This window comes from Camelus ferus, chromosome 13, assembly GCF_009834535.1.
Source record: "Camelus ferus isolate YT-003-E chromosome 13, BCGSAC_Cfer_1.0, whole genome shotgun sequence".
NCBI classification, from domain to species: domain Eukaryota; kingdom Metazoa; phylum Chordata; class Mammalia; order Artiodactyla; family Camelidae; genus Camelus; species Camelus ferus.
In genome coordinates, this window is record NC_045708.1 from 274,640 (window position 1) to 290,760 (window position 16,121).

The window sequence follows — 16,121 nt, forward strand, 5'->3', positions numbered from 1 at the left end:
TGGGAAGAGGGGGCCCAGGGCCCTGAAAACCCCTCTGGGGACAGTTGAAGGGGCAGTCCCTGCAGGAGGGAGTCCCATCCTGACCCCAGAGCTCAGCCCAGCTGTGGGAGGAGTGGTCATGCTCTCGAATGCTCAGGAAACCATGGGGGCAGGGGAGCGAGAGGGACGGTCCCAGATCCTGGTCTGGGCCCCTGTGTGGCCAGGCCTAGCAGCATGGACACATCTGATTAATGGTTCACATCCCAGCACCTGGGGGCAGTCAGGGGACCCCTCCTCTGGACGGCCTCCTAAAGCTGCCCTGGGGCTGGGAGGGGCTTGTGCCCAGTTCTTTTCAAGGTGAGTCCTCTCCATATGCCCACCATGGGTCTCTCTGTCCAGCTGCGGGGGGGGGGGGGTGTGTCCCACGCTGGCTAAGTCCAGATCTCAGCAGAGGGAGGGTCAGGGGCCTTTTCCAACAAGGTGAGGGGATGGGGCTGGGTGGGACACTGCTGTGGCCGGAAGCACTTCTGGGAACAGAGGGTGGCCTCTGGGCCCTTATCTGAGGCTGAACAGACACCATGGACTCCGACCCGGGGGAGGAGTTGTGGTTTTCCGGACCAGCTGAAGAGCCTCTCCGGTGGGGTGGGGGTTTCCAGGCCTGGAGCTGGCTTGCGCAGTCTTGCCTTTCTGTCTCTCCTGGGCTTGGTGTCCCGGGTGGGCACATACATGCCCCGATCCCAGGAAGGTTGGCTGAGTGGGAGGGGGATGGGAGCCTCTCGACAGTACCAGCCCCCTCCAGTCCCCACACACCAGCACCCTTGGGTCTCCTGCGTTTCCCACTGCCCTGGGCACTGCCCCACAAGCCCGCCAAGTTTCTTTCCTCCCAACTTGCGTCTGCTCAGGCCACCCCTCCCCAAACCCCTGGTGGCAGCCTCTGCACCCCGTGCCCAGGGGGCTCCACCTGACCCTCCAGCCTCGCCCCTGACTGAGCCTCGCCATGCCCCTCCCTGTTCTGTGGGCTCTGAGCTGAGGCACCACTGCTCCAGGCCCAGCTTTGTGATCCATCTTGGGATTCTGGGGACTTGGAGGAGGCTGCCTCAGGAGGGAGAGCAGGAGTGAGCAGATGGAGCCGGGAATGACAGAGTAAGGGGGAGGCCTGGTAGGGCAGAGGCATTTCTGCCGGGGGGGGGGGGGGGTGCGTGGAGGGAGGGGGTGGATCCCGATTGGCGGATCCCGGGAGCTCCCCAGAGCTCTCCCAAAGCACTGAGCTCCCTGGGCCAGGCACCTACCCCACCCCACCCCCGCCCTGCCCCAACCCATCCCATCTTGGCCTGGCCTTAAACTCCCCCAGCCACTCCAACCCATCCCTGTCCTCCCTAGGGGTAGGAATCCCCCACCAGCTCTGTGTCAGCCCCGTCGCCCCCACACTGACGTTCTGTTCTGGCGCTGGTCCCACACGGGGCCTCCAGAGGACTTTCCGCGCTGAGTCAGTGGAACGCGCTCTGCCCACGAGGCCCTCGCTGATCTGACCCTAGGCCTCAGCTGGGGACTAAGCCAGGCTTGGGTACCCAGTTCCCACACTGTGGGTCGCAGCCAAGTGACCCAGATGACAAGAGCAAGCCCCAAGGAGAGCCTTCCCAAAGGCGGGTGGATGAGGGGTTGGCAGGACAGGAGATCTGGCCTGCACAGAGGAGGGGCTGAGGCGGGTGGCAGGCAGGTCCCAAAGAAGTCGGCCAAGGGATGGCCCATCACGCCCTCTTGGCTGGCTCCCCTGAGGTCACTTGCTTGGCTCCATGGGAGTGCCCAGGGCCTAGGAGCCCAGGGGCGGGGAGAAGGGTTCAGGGATGTGAGCAGTTGTGGAGTCTCCAGTCCCCTCCTTCCAGGGGCAGAAGTGGGCTGCGCCATGAGGGGTGGGGTGAAGGGCAATCAGAGTCCCTCTCTCCTCCACCTGTCTGCTGTGAGCTAGCCCCACCCACCCACTGGGCCTGGGATGGGGAGCAGGCCTGTGAGTCAAAGTAGCCACGCAGGTGGGAGGGGAGGGCCTGGTGGGGACGGGTGCAGAGCTCTGGGGCCACAGGCAGGCAAGTGGCCAGGTGTGCTGGCACCTGGAGGGTGCTGCTGCTGAGACCGGTCTCCACTGGCCCGCCTGCCACACCCTGGATGCCAAAGAGTCCTTATCAGGCTTTTTAGGTGTCAGCCCTGCCGGGAGGCAGGAAAAATACTGCTCACCTCTGCTGGTTAGGACCCCTGGACCGTACCCAGGGGGAGATAGTCCTGTGAGGTGGTAGAGGCCAGCAGGCGGGCTTGGAGAGAGGGTGGGGGCTGTGCCAAGCCAGGCCACTCGGAGGCTGCCTCATCCGCCAGGAAGTGTTGGGTGTAGAAACTGACCTTGCCCCGGATTTGGGGCCCCAGTGACGCAAAGGCAGGTGTACCACAGAGGCCAGTGGGACGTGTGGCCAGCCCAGAACCAGAGTCCAGAGCAGCAGTGGTCTGGAGACGAGAAACATACCAAGGACCTCACTGTCCCAGCGAGCATCAGGTGGACCGCCAGAAGAGGGGTTTGGACAGGGCAGCCGAGGCACAGAGGGTGGGTGTCCAGCACAGCACGCCTCCCCCGGCTCCATGGTCCCTGCTGAGCGCTTGCACCTAGGACTGGAGTGCTAACGAGGGAGACCCCGGGCCTGTCCCCTCCTCCCCTCAGCACACCTCCATTGAGGTTACTGGACAAGCGTTTATTGAGGGCCGCCTGCAGCCAGGTTCTGTGGTTCCACAGCCTCCTGTCCTGGAACCAAGGGCCCCGGCCCCCACCCCAGTGGGGCCAGCAAGAGAGAGGCGTCTGGTGTCCCCTGGGGTCCAGCCACAGCTGCCGCTGCTTCTGCAGTCTGTGCCACTAGTCACTGTCACCATCCCCCACCCGCTTCCGCCATCGAGGGGAGCAGGGCCGGGCCCAGAGCCAGGGCCCCACAGCGGGCGCTGAGCCCTTGCCCCTGAGGGCCAGCCTGGGCCGGCTCCCGGGAGGGTGTGGCATGGGGCCCTCTGAACCAGAGGACAGCGGCCTCACACCCACAGGTCCTCCGGTCGGCCTTTGTCCTCCGGCAGCCGCTCCCCCCGCTCTTCCTCAGGGAACTGGCAGCTGCCGGCGTCCTCAGGTGCAGGTGCCGGGGCCTCTAGGAGCAGCGGGGTCTCTGCAGAAGGGCTGCGGTCAGCAGGCAGGCCAGGGGCACCCTCCCCACCCCAGGGCACAACTGACCTGGGGGCCACATTCTCTGTCTCCTCAGCTGCCAGATGTGCAGGCCCAGCTGGGCCACGGTCAGGGCCAGGATGCAGATGGCGACAGCCAGGAGGACAACAGTCAGCAGGCTGGGGGGCTCATCAGGCAGCAGCCCGGGGCTGCACACGGCATTGTGCGTCGTGTTCCCGGGGAACGTGGTGAGAAACCCCAGCTGGGAGCAGCTGGGCACACAGACACAGAGCCCTCGGTCAGCCCTCAGCCAGCTGAGCAGCCCCTCCACCCAGCTCCCACTCCCTGAGCTGTCCAGGGATCACTGCACGGAAGGGACAGCAGAGGCCCCTCCTGCAGAGCAGGCCTGGACCCCAGCCACCTGGAGGCCCCACCAGGACTCACTCTGCCCAAGGTCTGCAGCGTCCCTCATGGCCCCCAGAGAAGGTCCCTAAGGCACAGTCGACACACTCGAAGCCAAAATTGAAATTTCCTGGAGACAGACAGACAGACAGGCTGCAAGGGTTGCTGGGGGGAATGAGGTGGGGTCCATCCGGTGTCTGGGTCCTCAGAGCGGAATGACCCCCACAGCCTCATCCATTTGACAGGGGTCTCTGGTGCCCAGAGGACTGGGGCCTGGGATAAACAAGGTCCCTGTGTGCCTCCTTCCAGGCTGTGACTCTGGGCAGAATGGAGGGTCCCTGATGGGATATGCGGGAGGGGAGGGACCTGCCCACAGAGACTAGAGGAGGTGGGGCGTGGGGAGCTGGAAGCAGAGGCCAGGTGACAGCCAGGCTGGGCCTTCACTTGGCCGGGCAGGCTGGAGGGCAGGAGGCCAGCAAGGCTCCCAGAGAGAGGGACAAGGCTGGTGCCGCAGTCTTCTCTAAGCCCTGGCTCCCCAACCTCACGCAGTCCCCTGGTCCTCACTCCCCTAGCCCACACATGCTCAGCCAGGCCCCTCCTATCAGGTACACAGGCCCTAAGAGGACTGGAGCTGCTCCTTCCAGGCTGGGCTTTGGGGGGCAGGCCTGGCCTCATCCAACTGTCCCCATACAGATGGTCAAAGCCAGAGCCCTAGGGCCAGACAGCCCCTGGACACCCTCATTGCTCTTCACAACCAGCCTGAGGGACATCATCTCTGGATGGAGAAACCCAAGGCAAGAGAAGGAAGGGAGGACATCCAGAAGCCACAAGAACATGGGTGCTGTGACTTAAATTTGGGCTGAGGTGCTAAGCAGCAGAACAGCCCCACTCACCAGGGCTTTGCAGGACCCCCAGTGCTGGTGCCCGCCTGCCCATAGGAGCTCACATCCCTTGTGAGCTCCCTTGTGAGCTCTGGCTCGGCCCCTGTCAACCCCCAGAGCTGCTGGGCCACCTCCACCTGCAACCTACCTACAGGCCACGCCTCTTGGCCAGGTGGGCAGGAGTGGTGCTTGCAGCTCTTACACTGAGGGTCTCCACAGTGGAACTCGGACTGGATACATGTGCAGTCTTGCTCAGGACAGACACCCTCAGCTGGGCAGGAGACAATCAGCCCCCTCAGCAGTCGGGCCAGGCCCTTCCCTCCCCAGGTGGCCCCCTCCCAGCCCTCCAGGGGAATGGGAGTGTGAGGGCAGGGCAGCCAAGGCCCCCACCCTCAGACAGCTCCAGGGGGCAGAGCAGCTGTCTGGGAGCCAGGACCCTGGCTTACTCCAGCTGGGTCCCTTCTTCCTGGACACCAAGCTCCTCCAACCCACTTGGCCTGGCTGCCCCCTTACAATGCCTGAAGTTGCTCCTACCCAGGGAGGCTGTGACTTAGAGCTGCCCCTGCTGGACAAGGGAGCAGCCTGGGAGACTTGCCCCCTCTTCTTTCCATCCTGCACTGACCTCCGCTGCCAGGACCCTCAAGGAAGCCCGCCTGCCCCCCTGCGCCACTGTCCACCATTCCTGCCACAGGGGACTTGGGACACTGAAAGCCTCCCCTTCGCACCCCCCAGGTCCTGGCAGAGGGTGTCTTCCCTGCGATATCAGTCCCCACACTGACCCATTCCCCCTGTCCCTCACCCACAGATGTAGGTCCGAGGAGGGAGCTGGCAGAAAGAGGGGCTGCAACCCCAAGCTGGGCAGGAAGTGGCCTGGGTGATGGCCAAAGGCTTGCTACCCACTCAACAGGAAGGGCCACAGCCTTCCTCCACCTTGGGATCCCAGACCTGGCTTGGGGAAGGCTCCCAAAACCCCTGGTCCCTGCCCCTCCTCCCACACCTCAGCCCCACTCCCCAGGCCACTGGCCTGAGCTGGATGCTTCTGCCCCCCCCCCCCAACACACACACACACCCCACCGACAGCGATGGGACCAGGGCTCTGGACCCGGCGAGTCTGCCCCGAGCATGGGGAGGGAGTGCTGCGCTGCTGCCCTCCGCGCAGGGGCTCCCCGGCCCCGCCTTACCCGGGGCGCAGGAGCGGCAGCAGCGCGCGTTTGTCCCCGTCCCACGCAGAAGGCGGCCGGGGCCGCAGCTCGGGCCCCGGGCGGAGCGCTGGCCCAGGCCCAGAGCGCAGAACAGCGCAACGCCGCACAGGGCCAGGCGCGTGCCCCTCGCCCCCATGGCACCCATGGCTGCACTGAGCGCCGAGGTTTTAGGAGACAAGCCCCTCCCGGACACGCCCAGACCCCGCCCCGCAGGTCGCCCCGCCTCTGCCACGCCCCAGGGGGCCGGGAGAAATTGTTCTCCTGGGGTACCCCCAGCAAGACCTTGCAACTCAAAATCCAAGGCACGGGCAGAGGATCTGGGGCAGTGAGACCCTGTATGGTTACAGTGGGAGATACCTGTCCCAAGCACCCGAAGCACAGCGCGGAGTGACCCTGGTGTGAACTCGGGTCTCTGGGCGGCCAGGCTGTGTCCCTGCAAGTTCCTCTGTCACAAACGCACCCTCTGTGGCGTCCATCGTGGGGGAGGCTGGGAGGGGGTGCGGTATACGGGAAATCTCTGGACCTTCCCCTCACTTTTGCTGTGAACACAAAACTGCTCTAAAAAATAGTCTTTTTTCTAATTCAAGGGAGCCCAGAGGAACCTCAAGGGGGCGAGTCCCATCACAGCCTGCAGAGCACGTGACCATGAAAGAGGGGGTGTCCAGGAGACCCATGTTTGGGAGTGACCTTGGGGGATTCCCAAGTGATCATGCCCTTTGGCCCAGGAATTCTTGTCCAAAAACTAAATACGCCCCAAATGTGTGTGCCTTGTCAGGGGAAACACCGGTCTTATCCCCAGCCACACCGAGGCTGGGGCACAAAGGGTGGGTGTCAGAAATGTTTTCTATGCAAAACCTGTGGCCACCAGGTCTGAAGGAACTGGGGTGGGGTGGGAGGGCCAGCAGGAATGGGTGCTGGATGCAGGGCGCCCTGAGTCGTTCAGACTGGGCAGTACCCATGGACAGCTTATGCCAGGACCCCCCACCACGGTGGACTCATCGGGAACTGTTCCCTTGCTGCACCCTCTTGGCTCCTGGTTGAGTCTGCTCCCCACCTCCAGCTTCCTCAGGGGCTGTTAAAGCTCTCTGATGCCCAGAGCAGGGGGGATGAAGTTAAGCCTGCAGAGCCCGGACCCCACACCTGTCCACCTGCCGGAAGTCCTGGAATCCCAGTCCTGAGCAGCCTTGGAACCCATCCAGGGATCAGAAGGACCCCCCAACTTCTGAGGATTAGAACAAATGCCCTTCTTTCCAGGAATCAGGACGAGCCCCCACTTTCTGGAAATTAGGACGAGTACCCCTCAACTTGGCCGACTGGGCCTTTCCGGGCTTCAGACATGCAAGCCCCCCCCACCACATACACACACCTGTGGGCTGCAGCCATGCAGACACCTGCTGGGAAGAGCTGTCAGGGAGAGACAGGGCACTAACTGAACCCTGACGCTTAGGGAGGAGGTGGCTGCCCAGGCTGCAGCTCTGACTGCTGGGCAGGTTCTACCCAGAGCCCAGCACACGAAGGCGGCAGTCCCGGAGGGTGTGGAGGGCGGGCCCCCAACAGAGGTCCTGAGCCACAGAGAACTCAGCCTCCAATTCACTGTGAACTGTCCTCATGTCTCTGAGCCTCAGGTTCTCCAAGTGGCATCAAGGGGCTCTGAGGCCCTGCCTCCTCCAGGAAGTCTTCCTGGGTCACTTGGCCCTCGAGTTGAGGCCTGGTACCGGGGAAGCTGGTGAAGACCTCAGGGAATGCTGCGGGGTAGGCAGTGTGGTCCCAGGAGTGTGACTGGAGGTGTGTTACGGCTGTGACCTTGTGACCTGGGCAGACCCAGGAGACTTGGTTCAAGACCCTTTGAGACCTGCAGCCCCACCTCACCTGCTGGAGCAGTTGTCCTTTTTGGAGGGAAATGACAGGAGTCAGCGATTTGTGACTCAAGGATTGTTCTCAAGTCCCAGGATGTGCAAGACCACCTCAGAAAAGCAACTCAGTCCTGCAGGAAAGGGAGGAGTCTACAGGGCAGCTGTGGCTGCAGGTGGCTGGGGTGAGGTGAGGCCGCTGGGACTGCGGAAGGGCCCCTCTGAGGGTTGCCCCAGTCCTTGGTTCAGCTCCTAGACGGGAGGTGGGTCTGAGCACTGGGACAGAACGGGAGGCCGTCCGGCCGTCCAGCCGTCCCTGGACACTAGGTGAAGGTGCCCCGTAGAGAACTGGGCAGGTCTGGGCCTTCTGCCCCTGCTCAGTTTAAAGGACTGGTCTGCTGGTCACCGCAGTTCTGGTGAGCGCCCAAGAAAATATGGTGAGTCCCCTACAAATGATGCCTGTGAGACCAGGTCGTGCGTCTGTCAGCCCTTCTGGAAGTGGGGCCGGCACAGCAGGCATCGGGGCAGGCTGTCTGCAGGTCAAGTGCCTTGGGGGGACTGCCACCTGCAGTGGCAGGAAACCAGAGGGAGGGTCACGTGACCGTGGGGGTGGTGGCTGTGAGCGAAGAGGCAAGAGTGATGTCAGGACCGGCGCCTGAGTCTGCCCTCCAGTTACCGAGACTCCGGAAGGCCTCTCCCACGCGGCCACAGGCTGAGGAGTTTCTGAACAGGGCAGGGCGGCAGGAGGTGATTTCTATCTGCTCGTCTGTATTTTCCAGTAGTTTCTGAGCAGCTTGTCACATTTTCATCTTTGCTTCAGCTCACATGAGTAGCATGCCCTCATGGGGAGAGGGTCCCCCAAGCGCAGAGTCCAGGCTGGGGCCCTGGAGCAGGGTCCCTGTAGGACGATGCAGCCAGGGGCACACTGGAGGGTGCTTGTGGGCCCCAGGGGGGGGCTCAGGCGCGGGGTGAGGGATGGTTGTCAGCAGAGACGGGGTGGAGAGCGTGCTTAGGGGCAGCATTGAAGCAAAGAGAAGGTCCCCAACCCCTGTCCATCCGCCCATCCATCCGTCTGTCCATCCATCTATCCGATGGCAGAGGTGGAGCCACCAGGCAGGGGCAAGGTGGGGGATTCTGGCTGGGGGAACAGCTGGGAGGTTTGGGAGGAAGCCCTTTCCCATGACCTTTGGCCCCCAGGCCTCAAGGACCCAGACCCTCCTTCAGGTCCCAGAGGCTTTCTGCGCAGCCTCACACTGCCCGGGCCAGGGGCTGCAGATCAGTGGCGCCAACTTGCTGCCCACTGCAAGGGCAGAGAATACACGTTCATCCCGAGCTCGGATAGCACCAGCTCCCCTTTGCACCAGGAGGTCCAAGGGATGGGTCAGGGGTCAGAGGTTTGAGGGGAGGTGAGACGGCCCTCTAGGGCCGCTCTGGGAAGAAAGCCAGCCTGGGAAACCAGGAGGGGCCCCAGGGTAGCCTCGCTGAGGCTCTGCCAGCATCAGAGGCCCGCGTCCTCTCTGCATGCGTTGTCGGTGGCTGTGAAGGGGCATCAGGCAGGCATCTTGGCCAAGCGCACTGGCAGAGGCCGTCTCCAGCTCTTGCGTGCCTCTGCTCTCCCGAGTGGAGCTGAAACCTCCAGCACCTCGTGGTCTTTTATTTTGATTCATGGTAATTCTTCAATCACCAGGGGCGCAATAGTCTATGGGCCGTGGAGGTTTCCATGGCCATCCTGGGGCTGACTGTGCAGCGTCTGCCTTTAGCTCGGTTGAGCCGGTTAAGTCCTCACACGTCGTGTGCAGGGAGGGGCATGGAGGCGCACCCCTGCCACTCATTCCCGCGTTCTCCATCCCTCCAGACCCGTGTCGGTGCCAGAGCCGGGCACTCTTCCTCAGTGCTGCTCAACTACCAGCCCACTCTACTGTCCTCAGACACTTGGGTTTCCCACCTTGGAACCTTTGCACAGAAAGCTGCTATGCATGTTTTTGTTTGCTCCCAGGGTGGACAAAGTGTTAGTCCTGTCAGAAGCCCCAGTTGCTGTGCAAGACTTTGGGGAGCCGCCCACTACTGGGACTCCCAGGGGGGTTGTTCACGGCCTGAGTCCCCCCGGACGGCATCAAGCAGGCCTCGGCAGACTCGAGGGCCCGTCAGGCGTCGATGGGGGTATTGGGGTCATCACGTGCTCAGGTCCAGCAGGGAAGAAAGAGACACTTGTGTCCTCTCTTGGAAGGGGTACCCAGAGACCCCACAGATGGTCCAAAAACGCCCTTTGGGACCATGGCCTCAGGGTTCCCACCTGCTCCATTAGGACCCAGCCCAGCAGCCCCTGCCGGCCCCTCTCGAGTGGCCCCAGTGCCCTCGGGTCCATTCGCCTGGATTAAGATCTTGCCTGACTCTCAGTGCACAGGGACTTGGATGTGCCCAGAGGACAGGGGGACAGCAGCCCTGGGGTCTCAATGCCCCACAGGAGCCCCTCCCCACACCCTACCCACCGTGGGTGTGCAGCCCTCAGCCCACCTGCGCCCAGTTACAGACCCTCGTTTGCCAACATCGTTTATTGGGGCCCCGCCCGGGTGGGGAGTATGCACAGCATACGTAGCAGAGCCCAGGGGGCCAGCCCAGGAGCACCTAAAACGGCACAGGGCAGGGCGACAGGTGGGGCAGCCTGCGCCTGGGGGGCCCTTGTTGCCCCTCTGGGGCCCTGGCCTGGGAAGGGGGCGCCGGCTCCCATGACGGTGGATGCAGCTCAGATCTTGGCCAAGCTGGAGTTGGCGTCGGCGTGCTCCTCTTGGATAGGGGTCCGGAAGCTGTTTCCCCCTGGGAAGGAGGAAGGATCGAGAGGTGGGAGGTGGGCAGGGGTCCCGCACCTCCAGGAGGCAGCCTGGTCTGGGGCCCCACCATGGGCACTCACCTGGGGGCTTGGGGGCGTTGGGTGACAGCCTCCAGGCCCTGTGGTGCAGGAGTAGGGCCAGCATGGCGGCCACAGGGGCCAGCAGACCCAGGCCCAGGCCCAGGCCCAGGACAGCAGCCAGCTCGGGGCCTGTAGGGAGGCGGGGCCTGTTGGGGTGGGGTCCACAGAGGAAGGGGCCCAGTGCAGGGGGGCCCCAATGAGGCCACAGGGCAGCTCCATCCCAACCCTCCCTCCCTACCCTACTCCCCTTCTGGGTTGGGGGAGAGCCCTGCTGGGACGAGGCCAGGTCTCTTACCCTTGAGGGGCTCTGTGTGGGGTGTGGAGGGCCCCTGTGAGGCCCTGGGCCAGGCAGTGGTGGGCTGGGCAGTGGGGGACCGGGCTGGGGGGCCCTGGGTCTCCCAGGGCGGTGTGGCTGAGGGGCCCTTGTCTTCACAGACAGCGTCCGAGCTGTTGCTGGCCGCCCGCAGTGTGCGCTTTCCCACCAAGGTGCAGCTGAGGAGGGCAAGGGTGTTGATCAGGTCGGAGTACCCCCCAACTCCTCGTCCAGCAATCAGAGGGGTCATGGGGAGGAATGAGGGGCCCACAGTGGGTCACCTCCGGCAGCAACAGAGTCCAGGATCCACCGGGCCCCCAGGAGCCTTGGCCCTCCCAGCCCTCATCCCTCGCTCACCCTGCTCCCCACCGGCCCCTCCAGACCTGTCGCCACTGCACCTTCCCCTCCACAGCCCGCTGCCCTCTCCTCCCGTCCCCACCACGGAGGTCCTGCGAGGACAGGGGCTCTCGGCTGTGACTGAGGGAGGCCTCACACACTCCTGGGCCTGGGCTGGGGTCTCTCAGACATCCCACTCCAGCTCAGCAGGAAGGCCAGTGAGGGGAGCCTGGGCCAGGGCTGAGCTGTGGGGCTGGGGCCCTGGGGGAACCAGGGGTCATGGGAGTCAAGGGCCATGGCAGCGGACAGAGATCACAATGGGGGCACAGAGGCCAGGGGGGCAGGGCCTAGGAGCTCCCTGACAGCAGCTCCCTACCCACAGACCTGACTCCGGGTGCACAGACTCCAGGCCACCCGAGCCCTCCAGCCCCTGAAACACTCACTTGGTCCAGGGCTGGCAGGCCTGGTTGTTGCCGGGCGAGAAGTGTCCTGGTGGGCACGGGGCACAGTCTGCAACGAAGTCAACGGGCTCTGCACGTCTGCTCTGCCCAGGGGGCGCCTGGCCTCCAGAAGCCCTTCCCACTTGCATGATGCCCCCTGGCCCTGATCCGGGGGCCCCCGTACCCTGTCTTGGCATGACCTACTGGGCGAAGGGGTCCCTGGCCAGGCTTTGGGGCAGGGCTTCTGGGGGAGATGACAGCATGAGGGACACGCTCCTTTCACATGGTTCCAAGGGCTCCCCACCCCTGGCCAGAACTCACCGACTCCATGCTTGTAGCCGTGGCCCTCCAGGGGCTGGGTGCCTGGCCGGCAGTGGCAGACTGTGTCCCTTGTGGGTGTACATCTCTGCTTGGGTTCGCTCCCACTTCCTGGGGGTCAGGTGGGGTGGGCACAGTCAGTGGGGAGGCCTGAGCCCCAGAGCAGGCCGGTGACCAAGGCCAAGGGTCGGCATCCGCCTCCCCCAGGCCAGTAGCCCCCTCACAGCCAGGCAGCTCCTAGTCCTCTCCCATCCCTCCTGCCACATGTCCCCAGGAACTGCTACCCTCCTGCCAGCCTGCTCAGGACCCTCTGTGGCCCTTGACTTCAGGTCTCACCCCCCCCAGGCCATGTGGCCCTGGCCCCCCTGGAGGGGTAGGCGCCTTGTGGGATGCCTCAGCTCCTCATGGGAACCCCAGGGCAGAGCAGACCCCATTGCGGGTTTGTTCTGTGCCTGTGGGACCCTGTGTGGTCTCCTGTGGAATGGCAGGGCCCGGTGCCTGGTGGGGCTCACTCTGGCTGCACTGTGTGCAGGGCTTGCAGGCCTCGTAGTTAACCGCTTCGTTGTAGAAGCCGGGGGCGCACGGGTGGCACACTGTTTCCTGGGAGCTGGTGCAGCGGCTCTCCATCCCATAACCTGCCGCAGAAGGCCGGGGTCAGGAAGCGGCATAGCCTGGCCTCGCGCTCCCTCAGCAGCCCACCGCCCAGCCTCAGGCTGGCCCACTGTCCCGGGGTGGCTCCAGATCACCCACCATCCTGGAGTGTCACCCCCCCTCGTCACCGAGTCCAGTTACCCCACAACGCCTGCACCACGTGACCCCATCTGTAGGCCCCTCTCTGTCCCCACCTCCCCACCCCCCCGTTCCCCATCTACATGTTCCCCGTCCCTGTGTCCCCTGACCCCATCTCCTCATCCTGTGTCCCTACAGGCTCCCCTCCCCTGCTCCATGTCTGGGGACTCACCAGGCAGGCACTCTTTACAGCACTTGCTGCCACTGGGGTAGGTGCCGACACCGCAGCTGGGCTGGGCCGCAGCGCCAAGCGCGAGCCCCAGGAGCAGGAGGGCTGAGCCAGGCGCCCTAGGTGGCTGGGCTCCCACGCGCATTCTCGACTCCGCAGCTCGGGAGTCTGGGGTTTTTCCTTGCAGGAAGTGGCTATAAGGGCTGCGGGGGAGGGGTGGGGAGGGCAGGAGGAGGAACTAGGAGGAAGGAGGCCCCAGGAAGGGCTGGTGACCCCAACCCAGGCTGGTGGTGGGAAGGCAGCTTGTCTGGGAAGCCCCCCTCCCAGCCAGCCATGGGTTTCTCTGCTGCCCTGGGCCCCAAGGCTCCCAACCCCTCAACAAGGCCCACTGCCGTCAGGCCCAGTCCAGGTGGCAGCTGGACACTGATCCAGACCCCCGCTGCAGCCTAAGTGGGGACCTGCAGCCCCAGTCCTGCCAGGGCCAGGCCAGGTCCTCCAACCCAAGTGGTCTGCACTCGCCCCTCACACTGGACCCTTCCCACTCCTGTTTCACAAGAAAGTGGGGTCTCTGCGGCCAGGAGTCCTGGTTGTCCCCCTGCCCTGCCCAGCGTGGCCAAGCTGCCTGGACCAGGATGGTCCTGGGATCTGTCCATGTGGCTCAACTCTTCTGGGCACCCACTCTCCCTGCACAGGGCAGACCCCCTCAGGAGGAGCGGCAGCTGCTCCTGCAATCCCCCACAGAAGGCCCTGTCCACACCTGTCCTCAACCCCTCGTCCGCAGAAAGGTGCACAGAGCACATGGGTCAGCTGAGGCAGAACAGGATCAGGGGACAGGCTCCCTCGCAGTATGGACCTTCTCCTGGCATCAGCTGCAGTGGGTGGAGGGTGGCAGTGCCCAGGGCTCCAGAGTGTGGTCACTAGCCCAAGTGTCCAAACCCAGCTCAGACAGATGCAGCAGCCAGCAGTTCTGGTGGGTGAGGTGCCTCGTGACCAGCGCCCACAGTGAGTGTGCACGTGTGTGAGTGTATGCGCAGGCACGTGCTGGTGAGAGAGCAGCTGAGTTCAGGGTTAGGGGCTGAGTTCACGTCAGCACCCCGAATTCACACGTGGAAGCCCTGACCCCTGGGTGGCTATATTTGGAGACACTAAGGGGCAATTAAGGTCGGATGAGGTCATAAGGGGACCTGATCCAATGTGACTGGTGTCCGTCTAAGAGGAGGAAGTCAGGGCACAGACCCACACAGAAGGATGACACCCTGGTCTCGGACATCCAGCCTCCAGGCCGGGGAGAGGTAAGCACCCGCCTCCAGACTGCCTGAGCAGACTCAGCGCTTGCTGCTGGCCAAGCCCGGCCCCGTATCCCAGGTGTGGCATGTGCCTGGGAGCGTGTGGGCCATGTCTGTGCATGTGCACGTGGCTCTGGCCGCACGTGCCAGCCGTGTGTGCTGCTCCTGTGAGCACATGGGGATGTGCCCGGGGGCTCCCGTGAGGAAAAACCACCCGCTCTGGCCCAGCCCCTACACCCACCACTAGGACAGAGACTAGAGCCACCGTGCGATTGACCCACGGAGCCGTGTGTCCTCAGACATGGGCCGGGCAGTCCTGGGACAGGCGGGGGGGGGGGTCTGTTTGCCAGCCATTGCGGGGCGCGAGGCGGACAGAGCACAGGTGCACACACACACGCGCGTGCACGTGCTTTCTCCTGTGCAAAGCCCTGACCACTGGTGGCCCTGAAACAGGGAGGCCATACTGTATCCTTCGGTGCCTTTAAATCTTAACCATGAGACAGGATTATCTGCTTGTTAACCTTAAAGTTCAGGTGGGTGGGGGGGCCTCCTGCAGGGAAAGAGCGGGGTGGGGGATTGACAGGCGCTGGAAATTCCCCTCCTCCTGGGGGGGGGGGTGCACAGGTGAGGAGCTGAGCTCCCGGCCCACCTGCGGGAAATTCCACCTCAGCCTGGCTCCACCCCCAGGCAGGGGCCACGCCTCCCCAAGAGACAGGGTCCACGGGGCAGGGGTGGAGTGTCCACATGCGTGGTGTGCACATGTGTGAGCGTGTGCGGGCCTCATCTGCCACTGACGGCGAGAAAAAAGTTTAAAGACAAACCACAGCCTCTGAGGCCGGGGTGACTGGAGGGCAGGGGAGCAGTGCCGCACTCCAGGGCAGACCCTCCCCTTGCTGGGGGCCACGTGTGGGCCACCCACCCTCTGACGATGCTGGTCTCTGCCACCCGAGGCCCCAGACACCAGGCGGCAGACGGGGGTCTGCTCGCGGGTGACCCCTGGACAGACAACTACGCATCACCTGCAAGCCAGCCTGGCTGGCTCACACCTCTGTCTGAGTATCACACACCGACTGGCTCGTGCCCACCCGCCCGCACGGGCCTGGCCCACCACTGGGACCGCCCTCCCACCACGCAGGCTGGTCTCCATTCTGAAAACAGCCTTTCCTCTTGTTTGTCTGGAAACCAAGCCAGGTGTCACCACGCCCTGCTCCTCTGTGGCAGGGCCTCCCCACGCTGCTCGGAAGCAGGTCCCTGTGGCAAGGGCTAGTCACGTGGGCAGCTCAGGGAGGCCCCTCTGCCCACCCAGCCGGAGCCCCCAGCCCCAGCAGGGCCTTCAAAGGCCCGAGCAGACCACTGGCCTGGCGTGCTGTCCACAGAGCGCCAACGGCCATGGCTCAGGGATCTGAGGGGTGACTGGCAGAGAGGGTGGCAGGGGGGTGGTAAGATTAGTGGGTGCACAGATCAGAGACCCTCCCTCGGTCATTTAAAGCCTCACTGCTCAATCCCCCCATCCCCACGTGCCAGCCAACCACTGGGCACAGCTGACCCCCAGAAAGGCCTGGTGTGGCAGTGGGACTGGCCAGTGGAGGACAGAGTCTTGTCCACAGGCTCCCAATCCCCTAGGCCCTGACCATGGGCTGGGTGAGCTCCTAGCTCCTAGGCCGCCCCCACCCTGTCCCCTACACCAAGCCCCAGGCCAGGACTTGGGTGGTTCTCAAGGGCTCCCCAGTTCCCCACCCCATCCCGGGGGCCTAGGGCTTGTCCTCAGAGATGCCCTCTCCACCTCAAACTCCATGTCCTTCCGGACCCTCCCCAGGTGGTCTCACCCAGGCCTGGACTCCAGGCTCCTGACTTCAAATCTGCAGCCCAGACCCCAACTGCTGTTCTGCAGGAGGCCCCTCCCTGTCTCCCAGCCCCTCACACGCAGCCCCCAACCAGGACCTTGGTCCTGCCTGGTCCTCTCCCCAGTGTCACCCTTTCCGTCGCTGCCAAGCAGGGCGCTCAAGCCCGCGCGACAGTCCTGACTCACAGATGATTGCAAGCACCGGGGAGCCCAGTATTCAAACC

General features: G+C 64.1%; 2 protein-coding genes across 2 annotated transcripts; both read right to left on the reverse strand.

Moving 5' to 3' along the window:
* Nucleotides 1-2,696: 2,696 nt before the first annotated feature.
* TNFRSF18 (TNF receptor superfamily member 18) lies at nt 2,697-5,803 on the reverse strand. Its single transcript, XM_032494872.1, has 5 exons — nt 5,625-5,803; nt 4,592-4,714; nt 3,605-3,692; nt 3,230-3,432; nt 2,697-3,164 (listed from the first exon to the last, which is right to left on the reverse strand). The coding sequence occupies exons 1-5, from the start codon at nt 5,788-5,790 to the stop codon at nt 3,037-3,039; spliced, it is 708 nt and encodes a 235-aa protein (XP_032350763.1). The 5' UTR covers nt 5,791-5,803; the 3' UTR covers nt 2,697-3,036.
* Nucleotides 5,804-10,032: 4,229 nt separating this feature from the next.
* TNFRSF4 (TNF receptor superfamily member 4) lies at nt 10,033-16,081 on the reverse strand. The gene is made up of 7 exons (XM_032494874.1): nt 12,772-16,081; nt 12,323-12,445; nt 11,814-11,921; nt 11,496-11,562; nt 10,699-10,895; nt 10,404-10,532; nt 10,033-10,309 (listed from the first exon to the last, which is right to left on the reverse strand). Exons 1-7 carry the CDS (start codon nt 12,911-12,913, stop codon nt 10,239-10,241), a joined length of 837 nt encoding a protein of 278 aa, XP_032350765.1. The 5' UTR covers nt 12,914-16,081; the 3' UTR covers nt 10,033-10,238.
* Between the last annotated feature and the right edge of the window lie 40 nt (nt 16,082-16,121).

Coding starts and splice junctions, on each gene's coding strand:
- TNFRSF4 (XM_032494874.1), bottom strand. CDS start 12,913: ATGCGCGTGGGAGCCCAGCCACCTAGGGCGCCTGGCTCAGCCCTCCTG. Junction 12,446..12,771: donor CTGTAAAGAGTGCCTGCCTG/GTGAGTCCCCAG, acceptor CTTCTGCGGCAG/GTTATGGGATGGAGAGCCGC. Junction 10,896..11,495: donor GCCTGCCAGCCCTGGACCAA/GTGAGTGTTTCA, acceptor TGCCCTCCTCAG/CTGCACCTTGGTGGGAAAGC.
- TNFRSF18 (XM_032494872.1), bottom strand. CDS start 5,790: ATGGGTGCCATGGGGGCGAGGGGCACGCGCCTGGCCCTGTGCGGCGTT. Junction 3,693..4,591: donor CCAAGAGGCGTGGCCTGTAG/GTAGGTTGCAGG, acceptor GTCTGTCTCCAG/GAAATTTCAATTTTGGCTTC. Junction 3,165..3,229: donor ACAGAGAATGTGGCCCCCAG/GTCAGTTGTGCC, acceptor GCCCTTCTGCAG/AGACCCCGCTGCTCCTAGAG.